General features: G+C 37.5%; 1 protein-coding gene across 1 annotated transcript in view; it reads left to right on the top strand.

Annotated features, from left to right (window-relative positions):
* The window catches only part of RAB28 (RAB28, member RAS oncogene family), a gene marked incomplete at its 5' end in the record, with an annotated part of 64012 nt that overhangs the window by 32334 nt on the left and 8042 nt on the right, over nt 1-23636 (top strand). Inside the window, 2 exons of the mRNA XM_040494306.1 lie at nt 16077-16180; nt 20794-20871. Coding sequence (XP_040350240.1) covers nt 16077-16180; nt 20794-20871 — 182 coding nt within the window. The remainder of the gene's footprint in view (nt 1-16076; nt 16181-20793; nt 20872-23636) is intronic.

The following is a 23636-nucleotide window of genomic DNA, read 5'->3' on the forward strand; positions in this document are numbered from 1 at the left end:
AAAAAAAAAAAAAAAAGAATTTATACGAATTGATTAAATTTTACATTTAATCTTAGGTTCGGGAGTGAAATTTTCCTCTTTCAAAGGAAGTTTTCTGTTAGGAATTATCTGTATTCTTGCTTATTGACATTTGGGCTAGCACCACCTTCTGAGAGTTTGTTGTAGTTTAATATCAAAGTCAAAGGGACATTTTATAATTAAGAAAATGCTTTCAGCTTTTATGAGAATTAAATTTTTTTTTCTAAAATCAGTTTGGTTAAAACACATGCTGATGACCATTAAAAACAATTGTGTGTTAGAATTTGACTGTTATTATTGTAAGTATTTGCACACATTCAATTTCTGCTTACATTTAAAAGTATCCATTCATTCATGCCTTTGCTGTACCAAGCACAATGGTGGAGGAGCCATATGATAGTGTTGTCCTAGAGTGATGTGCTTGGCACACAGGGGCACTTTACAGCAGAAGTAAATACGTAAACAGAATCTTAAGGGATATGTCTCATCCCTTAAGGAATGTACCATACAGAGAAGGCCAAGAAAGACCAGTCCAGGACTTCAGAAGCTAGGAAACAGTCTGAAATATAAGGGAAATTTACATTTGTCCCAGTTGGAAGTTAGGGTGTAAGGCAAGGAGAGTTGAGAAACAGAGATAATGTTTTAAGTTTAGATTTTCTCCTGAGAGCTACAGAAGAGTGATTTGACCAGTAGTGTAGAGCAGGGGTCAGCCAACTATGGCCCATATCCTCTTTTTGTATGGCCACTAGCTAAGAATGTTTTTTATATTTTTAAATGGTTGGAAAAACATCAAAAGAATGATATTCCGAAAATTATATGAAAATCGACCATTAATAGTTTTATTGGAAGAGAGCCACACTCATATTTTACTGTGTTTGTGGCTGTTATTTTCACCACAAAGGCAGAGCTGAGTAGTTGCTGTGAAGAACATATGACCCACAAACTCTAATATATTTACTGTCTGACACTGAACAGAGAAAAGTTTGCCAAAACCTTGTCTAAATACATAAATTAAAATATAAAGTTATTCAAAATGGATAAAGACACAAGGACCACTTATATGCTATCTGTAAGAAACCCACTTTAAATATGAAGATATAGACAGGTTAAAAATAAAAGGAATGAAAAAGATATATTCTGCTAATCAGAAGAAAGTTGGAGTAGAAAATTAATAACAAGGAATTTAGTTCAGGGATTAAAAAAAGATATTACATAATATTCAGAGGGTTACTTCACAAAAAAGTAATCATAATCCTTAATGTGTATAAACCCACAAACATAACTTCAAAATACTTAAAGCAAAAACTGATAGTGAAGAAAAATAGGCAAATGAACCATTGCAGCTGAGATTTCTTACTACTGGCAAGACTTCTCACTCCTCTCAATACTGACAGGGCATATACACCATCAATCAGTCAGGACATAGTGACATGAACAACATTGACCAGCTGATTGGCGTGATTGACATTTATGGAACATTACATCTGACAGTGGCAGAGTAAATGTTGCTTTCAAGCGCACACGGAACAAGACATTATATTTTGGCCTATAAAAAAAGTCTTAAAAATTTAAAAGAATTGAATGTGTTTACTGTCAATAATGGAATGAAAACTAGAATCAGTAACAGATATTTGTAATATCCCCAAATATTTAGAAATTAACTCACTAAGTAACCAATGGGTCAAAGAAGAAGTCACAAAAAATTAAATATTTTGAATTTACCAAAAATGAAAATACTGCATATCAAAATTTATGGGATGCAGCAAAGTGTTAGTGTTTAGAGAGAAATTAGCATTGTTAAATGCTTATATTCGAAAAGAAAAAAAAATTTCAAAAAATCAGTGATCTAAGCTTCCTCCTTAGAAACTAGAAAATGAAGGGCAAATTAAGCCTAAAGCAAGCAGAAGAGAGGGAAAAGTGAAGGCAAAAGTAGAAATCCAAAGCAGTGGAGAAATCTATGAAACCAAAGACTGGTCCTTTGAAATCAGAGCAGTAAAATCGATAAACCTCTAACCAAACTGAGCATGAAAAAAAGAAGACACAAATGACAATATCAGAAACAAAAGTGAAGAATTTACTACACGTCCTGCAGGTATTATAAGGAGAATAAGAGAATATTAAGAAAAATTTTACTTCCATAAATTTGGCTACTTAGATTAAATAAATTCCTATAAAGATACAAACTACCAGAGTTCATTTGAGAAGAAACAGGTAAACTGAATACTGCAGAAATCGAATTCATAGTTTAAAATGTTCTCACAAAGAAAACTACATGCCCAGAATTCTACCAACACGTATGGAAGAAATAATACCTGTTGTATATAAAGTGTTCCAGAAAACCAAAGAGGATATAACACTTCTCTGTTCACAACAGCAGCATTAATCTGGTACTGAAATCAGGTAAAGACACTATAAGAAAACTACGGACCAATATTCCTCATGAACACAGATGCACACACAAAAAATCTTTAACAAGATACTAACAGTGAATTTAGCAATATACAGAATAAAAAAGATACTACGTCATGTCCAAGTGGGGGTTTGGTTTATCCTGGAAATTCAAGGCTAATTCAGTATTCAAAATCAATTAATATAATTTGCTCTATTAATAGGCTAAAGGAGGTTAAAGCCGTTTGATGATTTCAATAGATATCTAAAAAGCATTTGATAAAATTCAACATCCGTTTTAATTTTGAGCAAACTAGGAATGAGAAGGAACTTCTTCAACCTGGTAAATGGAACTTATGAAAAAGCTGTAGTCAATATCATACTTAGTAGTCACAGGGTGAATACTTTCCTCCTGAGATCAAGTACAAGGCAAGAATGTCTACTCCCATGACTCTCGTATTCAACATCATTCTTAAGGTGTCCTGGCTATTGTAAAACAGTAAGAAAAAGATATAAGATGTACAGGTTAAAAATGAAACAAAATGACCAAATTCTGAGATGTGATTAACTGTGTTGAAAATCCCTGTGTTGAGGGTCACTCTGACAGTGTGGAGCCTGCTTGGGATTCTGTCTCCCTCTCTCTCTCTGCCCCTCCCTTGCTTGCTCTTTCTCTTAAAATAAATGTAAATAAACTTAAAAAAAGAAAGAAAGAAAGAAAATCCCTGTGTTGAGAATAGTGTATAAGCATAAAGAAGACCCAAATAAGAAAAATTCAAGGATACAAAGGCTCAGTATTCTAAAATTGTCAGTTCTTCTCAAATTGATTTATTGATCCAGCATCATTTCAGTAAAAGTCAGATGGTATTTGTGTGTGTGGTGTTTAAGTAAGCCAAATCTAAAATGTATGTGGAAGAGTAAAGGACCAAGAATAGTCACTATGCTTCAGAATTAGGTGAGGAACCTTTGCCCTGCCAGTGATCAAGACTTTTTATAAGTAGCTTTTAATAACGACAATGTGGAGTTCATTCCAGGAAACACAATAGAGGTACTGGCAACGAAGCTCACGTAAATGGAACTTTGATGTTATTTTGAAAATGGTCTTGGAGACCTTGGAGAAAGAGTAGAGTGTTTAATAAGTAGTCCTAGGACCGTTGTTTACTTGAAAAAGAAAATGGATTGCTATGTTATTCCCATACACAAAAAAACTGTTCACTTGGAATGAAATGTTAATGGCACAACTGTTTGTTTATTTATTTATTATTAAATTTTTTTCTTCTTTTTTTAATATGAAATTTATTGTCAGATTGGTTTCCATGCAACACCCAGTGCTCATCCCAACAGGCACCCTCCTCAGTGCCCATCACCCACTTTCCCTGACCTCCCACCCCCCATGAACCCTCAGTTTATTCTCAGTTATTAAGAGATTCTCAGTTATTGAGAGTCTCGTATGGTTTGCCTCCTTACCTCTCTGTAAGTTTTTTCCCCCCCTTTCCCTCCCCCATGGTCTTCTGTTAATGTTTATTCATTTTTGAGAGACAGAGAGAGACAGAGTGCAATGGGGGAGGGGCAGAGAGAGAGAGGTAGACACAGAATCCACAGCAGGCTCCAGGCTCTGAGCTGTCAGCACAGAACCTGACGCGGGGCTCGAACCCACGAACTGTGAGATCATGACCTGAGTCGAACTGACTGAGCCACCCAGGTTCCCTGGCACAACTTTTTAGAAGAAAAAAATAAAGGAATTTCTCTCTTACCTTGGTACATAGAAGGGTTTCTTAACCAAGATGCAGTTAAATATTGAATATATCAACCACATAAGATTAACACGTTTGCCTCTCTCAGGTGACACATTAGAGAATTCAAAAGATGAGCCACAAACTGGGAGAAGGTATTTATAATAAAAGTAAATGACAAAAGGTTAGTATACTTTACAAATATATGAGGAAAAGACAACTCACTAGATAAATGGAAATGAAACAGAACTAGGGATTTCACAGAATAAGAAAGACAGATGACCCAAAGAGGTGAAAATAAGTGCAGTCTCATCACTAAGAAGGAAATGCAAAATAGGACCATAGGTAAGAAATGAGATACAGATCAAGAAGCCTCAGAATAACAGTGATGGAGACATAATATGAATCTCTAAGAATTCATACTCATTACTGGGTGGATTATAAATTGGTACAATCGCTTTGAAAATGACTTGGTGTTAATCTGTGAAGAACATTCATAGACGATGCTTGGTCTTAGCCAAAAGGCCGAGAAGCAGTGAACATTCGTAGACTATGATTCAACAGTTTTACTCTGCCGTGTATCTTAGACTGCTTCCCATGTGTGTCAGGTGACGTGTACTGTGAATGATCACAGTGCTTCGTTGTTGGTAATAGCCAACAACTGGGAGAAGCTTGCGTGTCCGTCAGTGGGCGGAAAGATCTCTAAGTTGTGTTGTGTCTGTCCAGAGGTGTCCTCTGTGGCGGTGAAAACAAGTGGACTGTTCGACTTGGGATATCATGCCTGAAATGACGCGGTATGAGAAACAGACCGTCTCGGCACACTACACGTGTGAAGGGCAAGTTGTACGGGAGTTGAGAACGCAGACTCTGGAGCTGGGTTGCCTTGGGGTGGAATTGTCTCCCCTCCTCGCTAGATGTGTGTCCTTCCAGAAGTCCTAAACCCTTTCCGTGCCTCAGTTGTTTCATCTGTCAATGACGGTAGCTGTGAGGATGAATGGATACGATATAGGAGTAAAGCACGTGGAAAACTGCGCTGCTGTGTGTATGTTAGCTGCTCCTACTGCTCTCTGTTCTTTTACTGTTTCCTTTTTGTTGTTATTTGAAATGATGTTCTTTCATTGCGCTTCTGTCAGTAGATCTAGTCTGTGGTGGGGAATTGGAAAATATAAAGAAGAATTGGATAACCATAGTGTCATTGCCAGTTGAGGCAATTCTCACTGTGGCTTCTGTTCTTTGCAAGATCCCAGGGTATGCTGGTATCTAGGCAAGACAGGTATACTTTTTTTTTTTTGTCCCATGCAAGTCTGTGTATGAAAGGCATAAGTGAACTTGGACCTTATTGTGTCTATTATACCTATCTATTACATATATATCATGCAGAATTTTGCAAACAAACCTATATAGTTCTGTGCAGGTATGCGATTCCCTAGTGAGAATTCCTATGGAGAATGTTTAAAACGTGAATTAATTTCCCAGTTCCCTTAGGCTTTTGGCATGTGGGCTAATGCTAATCTTCATGATTTATGCACACATGTTCTAGAAAGCAACAGTAAGTTGCAGACAGCCACAGATGCAGAAAGATTTACTTACTCTGTGGTGCCGTGTTCTCATTTCGACCTATTATTTCATTTTAGCATGAAGTTAGAGGAGAAGTAGTTATCCATTATCTATCGCCAGAAAGAATTTAGGTGATCTAATGAAGCTAAATAAGTTGAGGAAATAATATGAGTTCTCACATACTCCCTCCTGTCCTGTTGATTCTGGCTGCTGTTGGTGTTGGTCTCGTGACTCCATGGAGTTCATGTTCATTATCACTTCAGAATTCTTATACGTTGCTTTGTGATACGTATGTGACTACAATACAAATGCAATGCAAAGGGATTAGGCAAATTCTGTAACAATATAGAGAATCTGTGAACGTGTTGCAGGATTATTAGAAGCAAAGTAGGTAACAAATGAGGCTCTGACAGTCAGGTGGTAAATAATTGAAGAGAAAATCCACAGGACTCATGGCACATATAGGAGGTCAAAAGAATAGGCTTTGATAAAGGATTGATAAAGGTCCTTGGGAAAAACTATGAAAACTGTCAGTGTTTTTGCAGCAATGAACCTTCTTTATGATCATATGAAAAAATAGGTTTGAGGAAAAGACTGTCATGATTATCATTTTAATAGGAAGTTTTATATAGTGAGATCTATGTACATAAGAATATGTAAAATCTACGTACAGATGAGAGAAGAGCCATTCCCGGGTTGGGAGACAGAGCACTGTATTGCCAAGCACCCCAGAGGCCCACGAAGTGTCTTTATCAATCCTCTTTCTAGCTCTGGAGGCATCTATTATCCTTCGTCCTAATCTTTTCCTTGCTGTTGTTTGTGGTTTTGTCATCTGATGTTCTTCACCGGCATCACTGTCCTGGGAAGTGTGATGTGCAGGCAGGTCCGCTCCTTGTACTGCCAAACAGGTGCCGGCGCTCAGACGCCTGGCAAGGCTTAGCTTCTGGTGTCTTCAACATTGCGGGACAAACCTTAGCTGCCACTGCAGCCCTGGCCCCGTGACCCCTGACTGGGATGCCCTGGCTCTGCCACTGGCCAGAGCTGACTTAGCCCCCATCCCCAAGGTCTCTGGGACTTGGTGAGACATCATTACCTGATGTCTCCTCTCTGGTGCCCCTAATACCACAGCCGGGACTGCCGAACCTGACGGAGGGGTGTGGGGCACCCGTGGGGAGCGCAGTGTGACTCAGGCAGTGCTTCCCTTCCACCACCCCTCCCCCATTCCCCCCCCCCTGCCTCCCATAGGTCATACTACTTACTGCCACCTCTTACTCCAGCCCAGCCTCCCTCTGCTGTGCCAAGGCAGTGGCTTTGGTTATTTAAATAAAAAGGAAGTGGGACTGGAACTCAAAAAAGAAAAAAGAAAGGCCAACATGCAAGTGGACGCATGCAGCTCAAACTCAGTCCTTCGAGGGTCCACTGCATATTATTTTAGACACAGTTGATACTTTGTATTTCTTTTAAGAGCTTAAAAATGTTTTTGTCTTTATTCAACACCTACTTTGTCAGTGGCTCTTGTGTTCTGTGCTTTCCTGTGCTCATTCATCTGCTTTTGTTTTTAGCTGCACATAACAAAAGAACCAAATTAGCAGGTCTTAAGTAATGAGTTTGCCATCTCAGTGTATTTGATTTCATGAAATCCGAATTTCTGTGTTTCTAAAGCATCATGAAACAATTGAAAGGAAAATCCTAACCTGAGGGGAATGTTTGGAACAAATTTGGCAAATGTCCTTATCAAAGAAAGTGCTTATACACATTGATAAAGTTAAACACTTAAAACACAGTAGAAAATGGAAAAGAAAGGAAGAGACATTTGATAAATAAATATAAAAACTAGTATACACACACACACACATATACACACATAAAAAGCATCTAGTGTACAGGAAAAATGGTAAACTGTGTTGAGGTCTTTAAATTTATACTAGAAACGAAAGTAGTTTCTTTGATGACACCTTTTTTCTTTATCTGTGGAACACAGTGATTTCCAGGCAGTTATGTTTTTTTGAGAAGGGTGGTTGGTTTAAGAATCTACAAAGTCAAGTTCTGGTAATTTTTTATTTTGTGGCATTAGCAATTCTTCTAATACAGTATGATTTACTGTGTCATCAGAGAAAGACAGCATTAGAGAGTGTACATGGCAGGGTAAAATTAAACACATGCTCACAATCAAATTAATGTATTTCATCTGTCTTCAACTAATAACAATCTGTCATGTTATCTATCTGAGTAGGGGCATAAACAGTTTATTTTGTGTTTGGAGTAACTTCCTGGAGGTAGTTAATGTGACAAGTAGTTTGTTTGAATTGAGTATAACCAGATCAACACTCTAGATGTTTCCTTGATACCCTAAAAATTACTGTGAAAATCTGTACAAGTGCTGTGTTTCTATTTTGCTTTTACTTCTTTAAGTTAGACAGCAACATATTTTACAGTCATTTCACGGAGAATATTCTGTTTCTGCCATCATATATGAACTGAGGGGCAAAACCAGTTTATCCTTTTAATGCTTTCTTTCCACTGATAGGGAATAGACATTAATATTTAGCATCTATCTAGACAATAATAATTAGCATCGTAGAGCGCTTTCCCTTTTTGTAAAAACCTGTAGTAATACATTCTGGCTTGGATGAAAAAGTCATATTCATTATAGAATATGTTTTTATATCATGTTCAAAAATGAATATTAGGAAAATAGGAATATTGTAAAGTTTCAGACCAAAATAAAAAAAATACTATTACGTTTTTTAGATTTTAAAAATCTTAAAATTTTTCATCACTTAGTCTCTTACCAGTAGCTCTGATTATTATACATTTGGTATGTTTTTTTTAATATACCTAGTTTTTAAGCTATTTATTACATTTGGTACTGTAACTTTGAAGACTGCTCTGTTCATTGTATCAGTAATCCTATTGGTAGGTGTAGTGGAGGTCCTGAATAAGGATGCCTGAATGCCAGTAAACAAATAGGACTTACAAAGAGAAGTTCTGATATACTTGGCTAATTAATATTAGTGTGTGTGTTTTAGAAGTCAAAATATATACATATTTTAAGCACATGTAAATCAAATTTAGTACATTATTAAAGGTATTTTACTTGTCATATTTGGGCTAATCATGATGGATCATTTTTAAACATTATGTAATTTCACAATTTGTACAGCTGCAAGTACTTTGTAAAAGACTTTATATAATCAAGTGCTAAGGCAAAGAGTATCTTAGTTTATAATGTTGATGGGCTCAATTTTATGATTTACTGTTAGTAATGAATACTTTTAAAGTACTAATAAGTAGTAACCAGGTATTTAGTAGTTTACTTTTTTATAATGATGAGAATTTAAAGTTTGTATATCTATATTCTTTTAACTAAATCTCTGTTAGGTTGATGTTAGATAAAATAAGGAAACATCATCCCCAAGGCTGATGTTCATTCTTCTTTGCAAGACATTGAATGGCTTGGTTCTAATTCTGGTGCTACTGACAACTAGCATTGGGTCTGTGGTTAAGTCACCGTGAGCCTTGGTTCTTTTATGTGTGAGTTAGATGAGTGCTTTACCTATTTGCCAGGAGTGTTACCAGGTCCGAGTGTTTTGCAGATTTTGAAACGGAGTTTAGATTGTTTCTGGAGTCTCGTAGAATGGCTTCTCTCTGTTTTTGCCCTCCCATCCTTTCTCCTCATCTTTTCTATCCAAGTAATTTTTTCAAAACACAAGATCACATCGTGTCATGGGCTATGACCCTGCAAGGGCTTCATGTTGCTGAATTTGGCTCCTATCCTCCTGTTACACATGCCACATGTCCCCACTCTTGATCATTATGTTTCTTGGTTTTCCTCAGTTGTACACAGTCATTTTCCCCTTTTTGGTTTTGTCCTAGTTCCAGTGACTGCAACATTTCTCTCCTCCAGCCTCCTCTTAGCCCGATTGGCTTGTTCTCATCCTTTATGTCTCAGATGAAAGAGGTCTCCTATAGCCATCGTATGAAACTGTCATCATTACTCTTTTGGCTCCTGTCACTCCCCATCTGCTCCTCCTCCCCTAGTGAGTCATCTGTAGGTTGATTAATGTAGGATTGTTACAACTTTGGGGAGGAAGAATCATCAGCTGCACATGTGTAACACTTGCCATCTTCTATTTTGAAAGTTACAGATAATGGTAACTATTTCCATATACAAGCTGGCTAAACGGAAAAAAAATGCCATATTCATCAAATCTGTAGGAGTGCACCCTTTTTTATCATTTATAATTTTCTTTTGAATGGTCTCTGAATTTGGAAGCAAGGAGTTGTCACTGTATAGTCAATGGAAGTGCTTTGAACCCAACAGGGGAAAGATGAGGGTTTGCTAATATATGTCACCCACAGGGATTTCCTTTTTGTGCCTATAGTTTTGCTCAGGTGGACTGGAATACATAAGGTAAGATGGGTGAAAATGTGGCTGTGTAGATGGAACCTATATGTGTATGAACTCCTTAGCACCCCATACAGGACCCTCATGTCCCAGCCCTGCTGATTTCACCAGTTCTTGGAAGCCAGGTTGTTCCAGATGCTCATGCACATTTTTTTTTTTTTTTTTTTTTTGCTGATGTTGTTAAGGAATGTTCATCCTCTCTATCCCCAGGGTTGTGTGATTGTTTTTTCCCCTCATAGGTTAGGAGGCAACTGAAGCATCATCTTCTCTGTGACATCTTTCCTAGCCCTCTGAGCAATTCTAGAAATTTCATTTCTCTTTTCTCTTGCTGTACCTTGTCTTATACAGACCACTATTGTTCTCTTGGTCTCAGAATTCCATTGTATAATATCTGTCTACATGTGTTTCTCTTAGCCTTCCTAGCAGTTATAGCACTTACAAGGTGCTGAGTAAATAATTCACGAATAAATGAATGGATAGACAGACCATAATACACTAATACTTACTGAGTATGTGCCAGTCACATAGTATGCGCCTTACCATGTACCAATCAGTGCTGCATGTGCTTTATACATATTTCCTTATTTTATCTATCACAGTAACATTATGAGGTAGGTATTGTTATTGCCTCCTCTTATAGGTGAGAAAACTGAGATAAAGGGATTGATTTGTTCAAAATTCCACAAGTGGTAATAGAATAGGAAATCAAACCTAGGCAGTCTGGCTTTGGAGACTGCATTCTTTACTTACCATGTCTTACTTCTTGAGGTAAATCAGTGAATTTTTGAAGAACCATAGTTTTTTTTTTTCTCCCCTATATTTGCCTTAGTGCAAACAATTGAGAATTTCAGAAAAGTTATTTCTTGTATGAGAGTAGTTCTTATATGTAATATATCACTCCAGATCAATAAAATAGTAACAAAGATCATCTACTGGTGTATGAATAATTTTTTGTAATAACTCTTTATGATGATATTTGATGTGATGTGACTTATTAGAATAATTGTTTATTAAACATCATTTACTTCTTGTTACTCATAAAATCGGTCTCTGTATCCTCATATACAGGCCACTTTATCCTGAAAGTTACCCACGTGGATAAATTTTGAACCATCACATCAACTTATGGAGTTAGTATTCCATTGGAATTAGGGCCAAATGAAGGATGAAGTGACAACTTTAGATTCAAGATTGGGTCTTGAGTTGTTAGCTCAGTTAACTAATGATTCAGGACCCAATACCTAAAGACCCATTATCTACCTTATCAGTAAGGACTGGAGGTGGGATAGGTGGCCTTGTTCAAATGCCTCTTTTCAGACCATTCTCCTTTGTCTTCCCTAAAACCCTTAGATTTGAATATCAAGCCATGTGATTATACCTCTTGGTACTTGTATTTGTTGGCCTTATCAGCCAACCCCTGCCTGAATCATTCCTTGAATTTCTCAGAGAAATTTCTCCTGGATGGATTACAGTCACACCGTTGCTGTTACTGTCACCATTCTCGGTAGTTTCAGTATCCATATGGACTGTCCTTGGTCTCTCATGTTCCATGAATCCTTTACCTCCAGTCATCTTGCCCCCGATCGACACCAACAGAGTTATTCTGAAGACCTAGTCATTAACAGTTTCTGAGCTTTTCCCATAGTATTGATATTAATTTCGTATATCCCAATCTGTCCATTATCTCCTGTCTTTCCAACTCAGCTTCTTTAGTAACTCAACTCCAGTAAATTTTCGACCCACACAAAACCTTAACATCAGTTATCAATTACATCTTAACAGTTTTCAATTTCCTGAACCTCTCTTTACCCAACTTGGATTTTATGCTTCATCAAAATAATCACTTCCTTACGTTTACTGTCCTCAATTTACCTGGCCTTCTTTGCAGTGATTGTACGTGGTACAGTTTCTCTGTTTAATTAGTAAGTAATTTCTCTGCTTGAATGCACCCCCACCCATGTAGCTGAATGTGGCTGGAATAAGACCTGTAATATACTGTGTCTCATTTTAAATCCAGGTTACTATCTGCAAGTGATTTCTCAGAATCTCTCACATCCCACATCAAATCCATTAGTATTTTGTATTTACTTTTTATTCCAAAAATATATTGAGAATCTGCCCTACTTTTTATCATCTCTACTGCTACCAACTAGAGTATTGTCCAAAGTACCATGTTCTCTTTCATATATATATATATGAAATATATATATATTTGGACAAGATTAGAGGGAATTTTATTGCCTTACATAACTGAAAAACCCAATAACTATGCTGTGTTCAGGTGTGGTGTGATCCAGGGACTTAAAAAATACGTACAATCTCTGCAACCCAGTCTCTCTTGGCTCTGCTTTCTTTCCTGATGGTTTTGTTTGTTTGTTTTCTTAGATTTTTACAGTAGTTTCTTCAGTGGCTTCTCTGCTTTATATGTGACTCTGTAGTTTATTCTCTGCAGCAGCCCATATTAACCTTATAAAATGTGACCTGCACACCCTTTGTGATCTGGTTCCTAGCTTTTTAAACCTCATTCCCTACTGTTTCCCTTTCTTGTTAACTCATTTCAGCCACTCTGGCCTCCTGGCTTTTCTTTAACTGCTATGCATAATCTTCCTTTAATGACGTTGCCCTTACAGTTTCTTCTGCTTGGAAGGCTTTTCCCAGATTTCCTTGCCCCTTAGCCTTCTGAAGGTCTTTGGCTTACCTGTTTAAAATAGTACTTCCCCTCCTGTGCCCTTTATTTTTCTCCATAAGATCTATTAGCAGTTGCCATACTATGTTATTTTATTTGTCAGTCTCTTGCCTTTACTATAATGTAAGCTCCTTGGGTCCCCAGCACCCAGGACAGTGCCTGGCCATAATAAGCACTCCTATATAACCAAATGAATGAATGATCAATAAAGTGGCTGTCCTTAGAAATTGTTAAGCCCAGGGGAGCCTGGGTGGCCCATTTGGTTGAGCATCCAACTTTGGCTCAGGTCCCGATCTCACGGTTTGTGGGTTCAAGCCCTGTGTCGGGCTCTGTGCTCACAGCTTGGAGTCTGGAGCCTGCTTCGGATTCTGTGTCTCCCTCTCTCTCTGCCCCTCCCCTGCTCACACTCTGTCTCTCTCTCCTTCAAAAGTAAACATTTAAAAAATTAAAAAAAAAAAGGGATTGTTAAGTCCATGTTTAAGCACAGTTGTAGTGTGATTGAGGTGAAAGGAATTGCACGTATGTATGATGTTAATGCCTTTGTCCTTCAGTTGCTTAGATATTGGAAGGATATACGCCAGAATGTTTGGGAAATGAGTATGTATTACTGTTATTAGGAAATTTTTATTCCATTTTCAAAAATAAAATATGAGAACTGGAAAGATGATGTAGCTCACTGAAGGACATAAAAGAAATTAAACGGTAGCAGTGAGAGTATTATCGCATGTATGATAGATGACTACTGGATAATCTTAAGGATGCTCTTAAAAGCGAAGAAAGGAAAGATTTTAGCATTGTCTCACCATAACTTTATCTTCAGGGTGTACATTTCTGGGTTATTTAGCATTAAGTATTCTAGTAACTGTGTCCTCTTCAGGGTTGCCCACTAAATTCTAACAGAACAGAGGGAAACTTTGTGGTGAAGTTCTGTGAGGGCCTTTTCTTGATCTGCTGTCTCCTTTGTCAGACTCTGTTATTTAAAATAACGTTTCTGATGGTCTTTTATGTTCTTAAAGTAGGGTGGTGGCTTTTTTAGAACCTGGATTGTATATTTTTCTTTTTGTCTTTTCTTTCTTTTTTATTTTTAATGTTTATTTTTGAGAGAGAGAGAGAGAGAGAGAGAGAGAGGGGAAGGGGCAGAGAGAGAGGGAGACACGCATCCGAAGCAGGCTCCAGGCTCTGAGCTGTCAGCACAGAGCCCGATGTGGGACTCGAACTTGTGAGCCGTGAGATCATGATCTGAGCCGAAGTTAGACAGTTAACTGACTGAGTCACCCAGGCGCCCCATGGCTTATAGGTTTTTTATCTTTGGGTTCTCACTGCCTCCCACAGTGCTTGGTATATAATAGGTGCTCAATAAATGTTTGTTGGATAAATGTTGCTGCTGTTTTCAGTTGACCAGTGATAGTACTAGTTTCTTTAGTATCTTTATTAGGAAAAAAACCTGTACTTGGGTGGTTAATTCCCCAATGCTATAGATAAATGTAAGTGGTAGTTAGGGAGTTGGGGGGCAGGTGGTAGGGAGGAAGAAAGAGAAAGAAAAAACAGAACACTGATAGACTATTCCATTTGAAAAGACAAATGCGCACACACATTAAGTGACAAACTTCATGTTTGTTTCTTTTTAATTGGACAGTGATTTCATTGGGTAATTTTCTTAGTGACATGATTTGTTCTTACTCATGTTGCATTAGGAAAGCATTTTAGCCTCAATATTATGATAAACTAGATGTATAAATGTCAGTGCTAATAGCTCAGTATTTTAGTCTTCTACAAATTGATGCCTGTGGTATCTGGACATTTTTTGGCTTGTTCTTGTAAATAAGGTCTCAGTGATGTTTAAGGAACAGCACTTGTGGCCAGAAAGGAAAAAAGCTCCACATTATCCAAGCTAAGCAGTGTAAATGGGACTCAGAAATCCCCCACTAGATCAGAAATCTCCTAGAGAAAGATCTGTTGAGCCTACAAACTAAAGACCTTCGATATAATATTAAATAAAGCCTTTTATGTAGTATGAGAGCATTTTTTAGTTGATAATCAATTGCCACTATTATGTAGGCTTAGTAGATTTGCAAATTTACAAGTTTTTACAAGTCAGTTGGGTCCCTTCCTCAGGAAATCAGTTTAAGTTTTTTTTTCCTATATTGACTCAAAGAGCCTAGTTGTCCTTAAATCCTGTGAATATATTTGCCTTCTAATTTGACGGCATTGAGTCAACACCCTTATAGGGTCTGTAGTGTTGTAAAAGGAGAAACTATTCAATAAAGGATCACATTTGAAAAAATAGACTGTGCTGGATAAAGCCAGTATTGGCTTTGGTACCGTGCTTTGCTTTAAAGTACCTACAACTTTCAAGGAAATATTCGCTTGCCCATTACTTTCAAAATGTACACTTTAGATTTGGAAAGCAACTGAGCTGTATCTTTGTGAAATCAAACTGTGGCTATAAATAAACATGCAACAAAATATTGTTATCTTTTGGCACAAAATTAATTTGTATTTGTGTTAACATTAAAGTTTCTAGGGATTATAGAACTATTGTAATTATTAAGGTAATTAAGTTGTTTCAAACTAAATATGGTTGGGGAAGTGCATCTTGCTTTCAATTACAGTGACCTTTGAACAACATGGGGGTTAGGTGTGCCCATCCCTCGCATAGTCAAAAATCTATGTATAACTTTTGGCTTCCCCAAAACATAACCACTAACAGCCTGCTCTTGACCGGAAGGCTTACTGATAACATAAACTGTCAATGAACACATTTTTTTATTTGCTATATGTATTATATATTCTTTCAGTAAAGTAAGGTAGAGAAAAGAATGCTATCAAGCAAGTCATAAGGAAGAGAAAATACATTTAGAGTACTATACAGTAGAAGTCCACGTGTAAGTTCAAACCCATGATGTTCAACAGTCCACTGTAATCATTGTGTTTAAACATGTGATGCCAAGATGAGATCTTTTTCGTGTCTCATCAGTGTGCCTGAGGCTGTAGATAATAGGAATGAGTACTTTCCATTTTTTGAGCACTTTTCATGTACTGGTCATTGTGCAATGTTCATGGAGTCATTCTCAAATAACTCTATATGAGGGAGGTCTATTTGTTATTCTCCGTTTTTAGATTTATAGACTCAAGCATAAAGAGGTTAAAGAAATTGCTCAAGGTTACACAGATAGTGTCTAAGCTGGGATATAATATTGGAAAGTAAGTCACAGTTAAACTTGTTAACAATGTATTGATTGACTCTGATACTGAGTTTTGTTCTGTTTGTTTTTGTTCACTTTTCTAGTTGATTTGGAGCATATGCGAACAGTAAAACCTGATAAACATTTACGGTTTTGCCAGGAAAATGGTTTTAGTAGCCACTTTGTCTCAGCAAAGACAGGAGACTCTGTAAGTAAAATAATGAATACTGCATATTATAAGTGATCTTTTGTTTATTACTAATATTCATAGGAAGTATACTTCCCAGACAACTTTTGGAACAAATTGATTCCTGTTGAAGATATAAAATAGATATAATGTTTAATTGGTCTGTATTACATTTGCAATTCATTTAACGTAATTTTATGGATATTTTAGGGAATTTAAAAATATGAGAGTTAAAAAGAACATAAGAGGGGCGCCTGGGTGGCGCAGTCGGTTAAGCGTCTGACTTCAGCCAGGTCACGATCTCGCGGTCCGTGAGTTCGAGCCCCGCGTCGGGCTCTGGGCTGATGGCTCAGAGCCTGGAGCCTGTTTCCGATTCTGTCTCCCTCTCTCTCTGCCCCTCGCCTGTTCATGCTCTGTCTCTCTCTGTCCCAAAAATAAATAAACGTTGAAAAAAAAAATTAAAAAAAAAAAAAAGAACATAAGAAAAGAAAAAGAACGTATAAATCATACATTATGTCAGCATCCAGAGGTGACCACTCACAACCTCATATGATTCCTTATAGTTTTCTTTTTCTGATGCGCACAAATACTCAACATTACTGCTGTTGCTGCTAGCGAATTGAACTCACTGAATGCTTGCTTCGTGACTGCACTGTGGTTCTCTCATTCTCTCGCTATCTCTGTGCTAAGGATGAGTCCTGGAGAGATGATGTAATGGGGTCCAGGGTGCACAGCTAATGAGTGGTGGGGATAGGATTTGTAAACCCAAGCGGTGACACTCCAGCGTTTTGAACTGCACTAAATGTTTATTTAAAAAATTAAGATCATAATGTAGAAATAATTTTGCGTTTTACTTTTATTTAAAAATTTATATGCAGAAAGTTTTGCCATGTCACTTAAATAGATTTAATAATCCATACTACCACCAACATTTGTATGAGTGCCATATCATGGCACTATTTTTTAGCATCCAGGATTTATGTATTTACTTTTAAATCTTTGTCAATTTGGTAGGCAAAAAAAAAAAAAAAAAGTATTTTCCTATTTTAATTTCTTTGATTGATCAAGGTTAAACTTTTAAAGATTTCATTATCTATTTATTTTCTGATTATTATGGGAAAAACCTTTTCCCCAAGATAATGCAAACATCAGCACATACACATGCCACTTAAAAATATACAAAAATCAGTACTCCTTGGTAAGTCTATCCATGGGCTGGGCTTCTACTCTCATTTATCTTCCTTGGAGTCTTTTGTCATTTTAGAATTATTTTAACTTCCACTATTTTAGTTTGTGTTTAACCACTCAGTACTTTTTGTGTACTTATGTTGAGCCACCACTAAAAATCCTCATTATTTTCTTTTTAAATGCAACTTTGAAGTCATTTGTTCTTATGGAATCACTTTGACACTTGTAGTCCTCTCCATCTAGAGGTTACTCCCCTCGTCGCTTGAGGAGTTGCACTCCTAATTTACTGTACTTTCCTCTAATACTACCTTGGTCATAATCCTCGGTGATTTCATGTTCTTTGTCCTCCACTCCACCTCAGCCACTGGCTCCCATGCTCTGTCATTACAAATCACTGCAGCTCTTTTGTTATCTCTGTCTCAGTGTCAGACGTCCTAATCACTGACCACCCTCCCATCTTTCCAGCTCATACCCCTGACTGCCCTAATCCAGTCAATCTGCAGTCTGGGCAGGACCTATAGACCCTGATCTGAACATATTTTTAATGTTCCTCACCTCCTGTCATGTTCTCATTTTCCTAACTTAAATCTCAGGTGCAATCAAAATTATGTTGTGCGTATGCCCTTAATTCCATTTCCCCACTTTGAGAGTATCAGACTCACTTGGCTAAGTCTTCACTCTGGTTTAAAGCCAGCCCCCACTGTTTTGTGGCCGTACCCAAGTATTTGAACAGAGGCATGCTAGCTGTTTCACTCAAAATTCATACTCATCAACCTGAGGTAGGCCCTTAATGCTGCCCAGTAATTATGCCACGTGTCCCTAGGCCATGACTCTGCTGCTCACCGAGGATGAGCTGTTGACTTTTTATCACCTCTCTTCTCTCCTCAGATCTTCAGCATTTCCTCGTCCATTCTCTCTGCTGATGGCCTTTTTTCCTAGTTTATAAGGAATTTGAAGCCAACAGAAGACAGCTGCATACTCTTGCCACATTTACCCCTACTTGCCATGTTTGCTGCCTCTGTTCCCATATTTCCTGTCTTCTCTACGATTACTGTGGGAAACCTTCTGTGCTCCCAGGCTCAGTGTGTGTTAATCCCATTTCTCCTTGCCTAGTGAAGAACATGGCTCAGCAGTTCTCTCTTCTTCCTACATCATTGCTTGTTTTCTGTCTATTGGATTATTCTGTCTGCATATCAAATATTATGACTTCTCTTATCGTAAAGACAAGGAACTGTGGAGCCCACATCCTTCTTGAGCTCTAGCTTTCTTTCTTTCCCCTGGTTTCAGTGGGATGTTTTGAAAGAGTAGCTCCCGGTTCTTTCTTTGCAGTTTCTCTTGAACAGTTGCGGTTGGACTTTTGCCCCCAGTATTTGATGCACACTACTGTTATTAAAGTCACCAGTGACCTCCTTTTTGCTTAATGCGGTGGTCAGTTCTTAGTCCTCATCTTACTGGACTTAGTTGTGGCACGTAAAATAGCTGATCACTCTCTCTTCTTTGAAATACTTTCCTCATTACCTTCCAGGATACTGCCCTTCCTGGTTCTCCTCTTCCCTTGCTAGCTACTCTCTTTCATTTCATTTTGCTGATTCCTTTTCTCTCCAACTTCTGAATATTGGAGTGCCCTAGGGCTCAGTCCTTGGGTATCTTTTTCCAAACTTACTCCCTTGGTCATCTCATTTAGGCTCAGGGCTTTGACCAGACCTCTTCCCTAAACTCAAGACTCATATATCCAATTGTCTGCTCAGCACCTCCACTTAGATGTCTAATAAGCAGCCCTAACTTAATTCAGGTTCAGAACTGAACTCTTGATAGTCCCTCCTAAAATCCCTCATTGTCTTCCCCAGTTCAATAAACGGCAGATCTTCTACTGTTGCTAAGGCCGAGAAAATTTTAGAATCAGTCTCAACTCCTGTCTTTCTTTTACATCCCACACCCCACATCTGTCTATTGCCAAGTCCTGTTGGCTCTACTTTCGTGATATGTGCAGGATTTGGTGACTATTTTTTACCCTCTCCTTGCTGCCACTTCGTTTCAAGCTGCCATCATCTCTTACATCAGTGTCCTTGCTGGCTTCTCTTTTTGTACCCTTGATCTTCTACAGTGAGAATACTCAATACAACCATCAGATTGACCGCATTAAAATAGAAGTCACATCAGGCCATCTTCCCATGGCTTCCATTTAACTCAGAGTAAAAGCCAAAGTCCTCCATAGCCTGCCAGATCTTGTGATTTGTATTGCCTTCATCTCTTTGCTCATTTTCTTCCACAAACCCTCTCTTTGTCTCCATTGCAGCACACTAGCTTCCTTGTTTTCCTTGACTGTTGACCATCAGACTATCATGCATAATGCTTTTTAGGATGTAAACAACATATGCCTGTTGGGTATATGTATATCTTTTTTTTTTTTATTAGAAATCAAAATTAAATTTGTTGCAATAAGTATTCAGTAAGCAATCATGAGATAAGTAGGAGTAAGAATATGATAAGACACTTACGAAGCAAGACAAGTTATACATCATAGTCAGTGTGCGATTGGAGCCCTAGGAATCATAGTGGGCCCATTATAAGTCACATATGTATGAAAGGCTATTTATAGAAAAGTATTGTTGATTTCTGTTTAGTGATAACAGTTTACTGTTCTTTTACTCTGCACTGATAAAATACAGTAGACATTACTAAGTTGTTTTGCTCAAGATATACGGAGGATTTATTGAAATCCATGAGAGCCACAAAGATTATTAAAGGGTTGGAAAGTAAGACCTTTTGAGATAGGCTAAACCTAGACCAAAAACGGATACAGAATTGGCAGTGAAAAACCTGGGTACTGAAGTATAGGCTAATTTATTTTCATCTTCTCCAGGACTTCTAGGAGTTTGTTATACTAGTAGTTTTTGTTTGTTTGTTTTGTTTTTAATGTGGTATCTATAATTAATTGTTTCATGTTAAAATCTTAAAAATTAAAATTTTTAGGGATAAATATCTTTATGTTTAAAATCTTTTTTTTTTTTAACGTTTATTTATTTTTGAGACAGAGAGAGACAGAGCATGAACGGGGGAGGGTCAGAGAGAGAGGAAAACACAGAATCTGAAACAGGCTCCAGGCTTTGAGTCATCAGCACAGAGCCCAACACGGGGCTTGAACTCACAAACCGCGAGATCATGACCTGAGCTGAAGTCGGATGCTTAACTGACTGAGCCACCCAGGCGCCACTTTATGTTTAGATCAATTTAGTGAATTGTATGATTTTCAAATTATGATTCAATATTAAAAAAAATTATTACTCTTAAAATGTTAGTGTATTTGACAAAGCTATTTTTGGAATAACCTGGTACATCATATTTTTGCAATTCTTGCTGTTTATCATTTTTTAGAAAATTCAATTTATTTGAAGGAACTTAAGCATGCCTGTTTTAAATCATTTAAACCTATTTTTGTTATGTAGGTCTTCCTGTGTTTTCAGAAAGTTGCTGCTGAAATCCTTGGAATCAAGTTAAACAAAGCAGAAATAGAACAGTCGCAGGTGATTATATTTGAACTTTATATTTTTAAAAAACAATTTATTTCCTAAAAGGCATTAATTTTCATCACTGACTCCCTTCACAACTATGCATTCTATGTACATATCCCTAACAGCCTTAGGAATAAATTGTGTGTGTGAATCAGTGTTTATTGTGGAAGGTGGAAGATACAAATAATTTTGCCAAATTATGATGCCCTTCAAACTCCATTTTGTCCTAAAGTTGAGATTAATATAATACAAATTTCATCAGTGATTAAATAATGGGTTAAGATGTTGATCATATTGTTTTATACTTCCTTATTTAAGTTCTTCCAGGATTACTGCACTATAATATTTTTTGTGTTTCATATAAAATGCCAGAGATTTATCAAAGTTCAGTCTCAGCATTTACTCCATGTTTGCTTTGGTAAAACATTATGTTTTCTTTATGTCTCTGTTCTCCGTTCTTCTCTAAAACATCCCCCCCCGTAAAGATATTAATTCTTGATGTTATTTTATCATTAATTTAATACACAGTTTAATGATGGTATTAATTATTGAGAATTTCTGAATTCTTTCACTATTTCTAGAAATTCTTAGACTAAGAAACAAATGCGAATACCAACAATCAAGCATTTAAAGTACCACCATAATATTATGCAATTCACATGTTTGATAGAATGAGAAATCAGAGAAAGAGCCTATCGTATAACATTAAGCTTTTGGTTTGCTGAGAAGGCAACAAATAAATTACATTTTTCCTCAATCCCCTCCGCTCTGTCCCCAACCCATACAGCTAAAAGGGTATAATTGTCCTTTTCCCTTTTTACATTTTTCTTTAATTCTTTCAGTGTTCTGTTTCTTATTTTTATGGTCACTCTGTGTGTGTGCGTGTGTGTGTGTGTGTTTTAAAACAGCAAATATCAATTGAAAATTGTTACGCTGATGTGGCTGTTTCTAGGACTTGATTATAATATTGAAACTGTGGAAATCTTTTATTTCTTAGCTTTCAAGACTTATTATGGTAAGGCACAGTGTTAAGATATTTTATGCCATGTGAATTGCTCTCAGACATATAAAAATAGCTACAGTTGACTCTTGAACAACACGGGAGCTAGGGGCACTGACATCACCCTCTGTAGAGTCGAAAATCCACGAGTAACTTTTGGTGTTCCCAAAACTTAACTACTAATAGCCTAGTGTTGATTGGAAGCCTTACTGATAACATAACCAGTTGATTTTTGTATGTTATATGTATTATATACTATATTCTTCAATAAAGAAAGCTAGAGAAAAGAAAATGTTTGTTAAGAAAATCATAAGAGGAAATACATTTATATTACTGTATTTATAAAAAAAAAAAATCCAGTATAAGTGGACTGGTGCATTTCAAACCCAAGGTCAACTGTGCTTGGCTTTGGCCCAGGAGGATGGCTACAAGAAAGAGCAATGACCATGACTTGCTTGATTGAACAGAACTTGGCAGACTCCAGAGCTCGAATGATTTCCTCTCCTTTTTAGCTCCTTTTTTTTTTGTTCTGTTTTTTAAGTTTATTTATTTATTTTGAGAGAGAGAGCACACAAGCGAACACGTGTGCATACATGCACAAGTGGGGGAGGGGCAGAGTGGGAGGGAGAGAGAGAATCCCAAACAGGTTCTGCCCTGTCAGCGAGGAGCCTGATGTAGGGCTTGATCTCACAGACCATAAGATCATAACCTGAGCCGAGATCAAGAGTCAGATGCTTTACTGACTGAGCCACCCAGGTGCCCCTAGCTTCTCTTTCTAAATGATGTTTGTCTCTGGTTAATTAGAGAGTCCATGAGTGATTATCATATTGATCATATAGATGTGGTATAGTGGTGGGTCTAAAGAAGATTTAAAGGAATTTAGTTTCTGCCTTAAGTGAAGAAAATTATGATCATGTACTAGGCATTGTGTTACCTCATTCAACCATCTTCTTAACTCCCCGGGGCAGGCAGTATTTCATCATTTTATGGGCAGGGTATGGAAACTGTTGAGATTGAGTAACTTGATTTCACTGACCTATGATTAGGCAGTGGTGGAGGTAGGATTTGAACTCAGGGTCATTTGAGAATGACGCTGCTCTATTGGAAGATTTGCTGGGCAGGTTGAAGTAGGAGGAAGAAAATGATGGAAAGAGAAGCTCGTATGGGCAAGCTGAAAAGCTTAAGTTATATTTTAGAAGCAGAAGGGCAGTTTGGTTAAAATAAATGACCATTGCATTGTAGAGTGAAAGGGATTTGAAAAACGATTATGGAGGGGCGCCTGGGTGGCGCAGTCGGTTAAGCGTCCGACTTCAGCCAGGTCACGATCTCGCACTCCGTGAGTTCGAGCCCCGCGTCGGGCTCTGGGCTGATGGCTCAGAGCCTGGAGCCTGTTTCCGATTCTGTGTCTCCCTCTCTCTCTGCCCCTCCCCTGTTCATGCTCTGTCTCTCTCTGTCCCAAAAATAAAAATAAAAACGTTGAAAAAAAAATTTAAGAAAAACGATTATGGAGATTTATGAATGACAAGTGGATACATTTTATGTAACATGTAGATAGTAGGAAATCATTTTTTAAAGCTGGGACATAAAATGAAAGCAGTTTTTAGGTAGGAGTAATTGAATGCCTGTGTGCACACACGTGTGTGTGAGTGTGTGTGTGTGTGAGAGTGTGTGCGGTTGGTAGGGAAAGAGATTGAAGCAAGGAGACTATACTGCCTTCATGTGATAAGGACCAGACTCAGAGAGGAAGGGAAATAATGGATGTAAGAGAGCAAAATCA

The sequence above is a fragment of the Herpailurus yagouaroundi genome, unplaced genomic scaffold, assembly GCF_014898765.1.
Source record: "Herpailurus yagouaroundi ecotype Mexico unplaced genomic scaffold, PumYag 28, whole genome shotgun sequence".
Taxonomy (NCBI): Eukaryota; Metazoa; Chordata; class Mammalia; order Carnivora; family Felidae; genus Herpailurus; species Herpailurus yagouaroundi.